The sequence below is a fragment of the Alosa pseudoharengus genome, unplaced genomic scaffold, assembly GCF_046254945.1.
Source record: "Alosa pseudoharengus isolate Yale_2024_CS ecotype anadromous, Long Island Sound unplaced genomic scaffold, YU_APseudo_1.1 YU_APseudo_1.1_scf_3, whole genome shotgun sequence".
Taxonomy (NCBI): Eukaryota; Metazoa; Chordata; class Actinopteri; order Clupeiformes; family Clupeidae; genus Alosa; species Alosa pseudoharengus.
In genome coordinates, this window is record NW_027468718.1 from 33,540,873 (window position 1) to 33,545,872 (window position 5,000).

The 5,000-nt window shown below is 46.1% G+C and overlaps 2 protein-coding genes across 3 annotated transcripts in view; one reads left to right on the forward strand and one right to left on the reverse strand.

The window, feature by feature from the left end:
- The window catches only part of LOC143099926 (E3 ubiquitin-protein ligase TRIM35-like), a 491,084-nt gene that overhangs the window by 389,626 nt on the left and 96,458 nt on the right, over positions 1–5,000 (forward strand). The gene's annotated exons all lie outside the window — the stretch shown is intronic.
- bmpr2b (bone morphogenetic protein receptor, type II b (serine/threonine kinase)) overlaps positions 1–5,000 on the reverse strand; it is an 87,955-nt gene that overhangs the window by 29,485 nt on the left and 53,470 nt on the right. For both annotated transcript variants that reach the window (XM_076264070.1, XM_076264069.1), the window contains exons 4-6: positions 2,290–2,397; positions 2,055–2,146; positions 1,157–1,387 (exon numbers count right to left, since the gene is read on the reverse strand). In XM_076264070.1, coding sequence (XP_076120185.1) covers positions 1,157–1,387; positions 2,055–2,146; positions 2,290–2,397 — 431 coding nt within the window. The remainder of the gene's footprint in view (positions 1–1,156; positions 1,388–2,054; positions 2,147–2,289; positions 2,398–5,000) is intronic.

Consider the following 5,000-nt stretch of genomic DNA (forward strand, 5'->3'; position numbering starts at 1 on the left):
TGTGTGTGTGGGTGTGTGTGTGTGTGTGTGTGTGTGTGTGTGTATGTGGTGTATGTGTGCATGTATATGTGGTGTGTGTGTGTGTGTGTGTGTGTGTGTGTGTGTGTGTGTGTGTGTGTGTGTGTGTGTGTGTATGTATATGTGGTGTGTGTGTATGTGTGTGTGTATGTGGTGTGTGTGTGTGCATGTATATGTGGTGTGTATGTGGTGTGTGTGTGTGTGCATGTATATATGGTGTTGTGTGGTGTGTGTGTGTGTGCATGTATGTGGTGTGTGTGTGGTGTGTGTGTGTGCATGTATGTGGTGTGTGTGTGTGCATGTATGTGTTGTGTATGTGGTGTGTGTGTGTGTGTGTGTGTGTGTATGTATATGTGGTGTGTGTGTGTGTGTGCATGTATATGTGGTGTGTGTGTGTGTGTATGTGTGTGTGTATGTGGTGTGTGTGTGTGCATGTACATGTGGTGTGTATGTGGTGTGTGTGTGTGCATGTATATGTGGTGTGTATGTGGTGTGTGTGTGTGCATGTATGTGGTGTGTGTATGTGGTGTGTGTGTGTGCATGTATATGTGGTGTGTATGTGGTGTGTGTGTGTGCATGTATGTGTGGTGTGTATGTGGTGTGTGTGTGTGCATGTATATGTGGTGTGTGTGTGTGCATGTATGTGGTGTGTACAGTATGTGGTGTGTGTGTGTGTGCATGTATATGTGGTGTGTATGTGGTGTGTGTGCATGTATATGTGGTGTGTATGTGGTGTGTGTGCATGTATATGTGGTGTGTATGTGTGCATGTATATGTGGTGTGTGTGCATGTATGTGTGGTGTGTATGTGGTGTGTGTGTGTACATGTATATGTGGTGTGTATGTGGTGTGTGTGTGTGCATGTATGTGTGGTGTGTGTGTGCATGTATGTGGTGTGTGTGTGCATGTATATGTGGTGTGTGTGTGCATGTATGTGTGGTGTGTATGTGGTGTGTGTGTGCATGTATGTGTGGTGTGTATGTGGTGTGTGTGTGTGCATGTATGTGGTGTGTGTGTGCATGTATGTGTGGTGTGTATGTGGTGTGTGTGTGTGCATGTATGTGGTGTGTGTGTGCATGTATGTGTGGTGTGTATGTGGTGTGTGTGTGTGCATGTATGTGGTGTGTGTGTGTCCTTACGTGGGGGTAGTACTCCATGATGAGCAGGTACTCTAGGCGTCCGTCGGCGGCGAGCCTCTCGTCGCCCAGGATGAAGCGGGCGATGTTGTCGTGCTCCAGGAGGGGCGTGCGGTAGATGGAGCGTTCGTTCACAAAGTTCTGCCGGTTGGTGTAGTTAAACAGCTTCACCGCCACCGGGCGCTCGTCTAAAGAACCCTTATACACGGAACCGTAGCGCCCCCGGCCAATCAGCTGAGAGAACCACCAGAGAGAGCACCACGGGAGGGGGGAGAAGAGGGAGATAGAGAGAGGGAGGGAGATAGAGAGAGAGGAAGGGAGATAGAGAAAGAGGGAGGGAGATAGAGAGAGAGGGAGGGAGATAGAGAGAGAGGGAGGGAGATAGAGAGGGAGGGAGATAGAGAGAGAGGGAGGGAGATAGAGAGAGAGAGAGGGAGGGAGATAGAGAAAGAGGGAGGGAGATAGAGAGGGAGGGAGATAGAGAGAGAGGGAGGGAGATAGAGAAAGAGGGAGGGAGATAGAGAGAGGGAGGGAGATAGAGAGAGAGGGAGGGAGATAGAGAGAGGGAGGGGGAGATAGAGAGAGGGAGGGGGAGATAGAGAGAGGGAGGGAAAGACGCCAAGGTTCAAAGATAAGTTCAGATAAATAACACAACTCTGTATGTTATATTGCAAACACAGAAACACATATATTCATACACAGACGCACATATATTCACACACACAGACAGACACACACACAGACAGACACACACACGCACACACAGACAAACAGACAGACACACACACACAGACAGACAAACAGACAGACACACACACAGACACACATACAGTATATTCACACACACACAGACAGACACACACAAACACACAGACAGACAGACACACACACAGACACACACCTCTAGTAGTTTTAGGGTGTCCAGGTCCAGAGAAGGCTCTGAAGCGGCTGCCTCCATCATGTCCATGTTGTGGAGACCCTGCTTACGGTTTCCTGCAGCACAGACACACACACACACAAATACAGTCAATATGAAGCAAAGTAAAAAGACTGAGCCTAAATCTGCTGTAATTGTGGAGGGAAACTAAGCCAACCCTTCTAGAACGCTCTTGCATGTATTTCTTTTTCTCTCTCACCTGTTAGCATTCGGTAACCAAAAAATAGCGCCACGATGAGCACCGCTACTATGGAAACAGATGCCAAAGCGATGACTATGGTCTCCTCTGGATACAAAGGCCGTTGATCTGTGCAGAGAGAGAGAGAGAGGGAGGAAGAGAGAGAGGGAGGGAGAGAGAGAGAGGGAGATAAAGAGAGAGAGAAAGAGAGAGAAAGGGGGGGAAAAAATGAGAAAGAGAATTGTAAATGAAAGCAGCATCCTCCAGCCCTGAGGGCCCAGAGGGGCTGAGCATGTCATGCTGCCGGTGAGAGGAACCAGACCAGGGCGGTTTCCCCCAACAGTCCACTACACAACCACTGAGAACAGCACAGACCCAACACACAGAGTTACAGTAGAAAGCCGTGTGTGTGTGAGATGTGTGTGCGTGTATGATTGTGTGTGTGTGTGTGTGTGTGGTAAACAGCTCTGTGTGTGTGTGTGTGTGTGTGTGTGGTTGACGGCTGTGTGTTGTGCATTTTCTCATCCCTGCTGGTTAATCTGATTTCACAGTGAGCTGATAACATTAGAAGCTTGTGTGCACACACACACATATATATATACAGTATATATATATATAAATCGCACACAGAGAGAGAGAGAGAGTAGATATCTCCACACATGGAGCAGATAACATCACTCACGTGGAGCGAGTCATCTCACACTAACCCCAGGCAGATTAGCAGAAAGCCCACAGACTTCACACAGCCTGAGGATGGTTTACATGCTGTTAGAACCACCTAGAACACGGAACCTAACCACGGGAACTGCGCAACTGCAGGCTCGGTTCAGCGACCCAGTATGACAATCAGCCAATCAGAGTTCCCCATGGTGAGATATCACTTAAACCTTCGGAGGGAAGTTCTAGCCCATTACTTCATGCAGAAGGATGTAAAAAAAAAAAATCTGCCAGATATTGCAATTGCAAGTTGATGTGTGATATAAATCAAGCTTGAAAATTGCTTCCAAACATAGCTTTAGCATTTGATTAGTTAGCATGCAGACCTACTACTGATGTTCAAAAAAAAAATGCAATCTTTTTGACCACTGCAAATTTTGTTGATGTCATCCTACGGTTGCTGAGTGTCATTCGAATGACATTTACAGTCACATTTTCTCACACACACACACACACACACACGCACACACACACACACACACACACACACACACACACACACACACACACAGCGGTGACACTATGGACCATTGGGTCAGAGTCGCTAGCTGCACAATTAATTGCAGCCTTTGCAATTTGTAAATTGCATTAGTTCAAATAGCAATTTCAGTCTCATTTTGATTCACCCCAACCCAGTAAGGACTGAAAGCTTAGCGGAAAGGTTAGCAGAGACGCTTTTGTCACCTATCAAGGTAGTATTACATGATTTCATACAAATATTAGGCTATTGCACAAAGTTGTATGGCTGGTTCTCTGTAGAGGGTTATCCTTGGGCCGCGTAGGGATAGTTCTGGGTCGTGCATGGCACACCGTTCTCCTTATTTTTAAGTTAGTCTCCCATCAAAATGACTATTATGAAAACTGTTATATTTCAAAGTTATATATTCAGGTAAAAACTTGCATAGGACGCCTTTACAGCCCATGTTAGCACCGTTACGGTCTGTGAGGGCTTTGATGACACAAGCCAATCAAAATACTGTCAATTATGAACATGAGAGTAACCGGTTAATACCGTTATTTTTTTTTCGTTATTTGACAAGATTTCTGTGCAATATGACTTGGTGAGGTTCAGCTCCAGTCCGCCCATCGGGAGAAATGTAGCCAATCACGATCGTATGCCCAATCTGTAGCCTGTCACTCACGCTCAATCATAAGAGGTAAATATTGTTCACAGGATAGAGACTTAAGGAAAATGATGTAGACTAACAATATCATTTTAAAGTCCTAATGATCAGCAGCTGCTGACATGGAACTTTATTCACCGGTTCGGGAACTTTATTTTGTTGTTCTAAACGGTTCAGGAACGTTCTTGGGGATCAATAAAGTATCTATCTATCTATCTATCTATCTATCTACGTCAATTTTAGGGTTGAACAGAGAACCGGAAATGTTAAAATACTGTTTCTGGACCTAAGACCTGGTCTTATCTCACAAACACACACACACACACACACACACACACACACACACACACACACACTGATACAATACGTAGAGTGTGCACATAAATAAATATGTAGGCATGCAGCAGACCTGTTGTACAGCCACATGAAAAATTGCACACAAAGAGCGTATGAATGAACACACCCACACTGACACACACACACACTTCAGAGAACATGCACACACGCACACACACAGACAGACCCACCTACCCACACACACACGCACACACACCCACACATACACACATACACACACCCACACATACACACACCCACACACACTGTTTATATGTGCTGGAGCCAGGAGTATGGAGCCTGGAGGCGCGGTGTCTGCCAGCCCTTCCTTGAGAAGCTCCTGCAGCCTCTTTTTCCTCCTCTCTCACTCCATTTTTTTCTCCTTCTCATTGTCCAACTCCCTCACTTAAAGTCACTCGCCCTCCCTCTTCCACTCTCTCTCTCTCTCTCTCTCTCTCTCTCTCTCTCTCTCTCTCTCTCTCTCTCTATCTATCTCTTGAGCAATCATCACCTTATCCATTACGGACTCTAACCTTCCTTTTCTCCTTTGCTTTC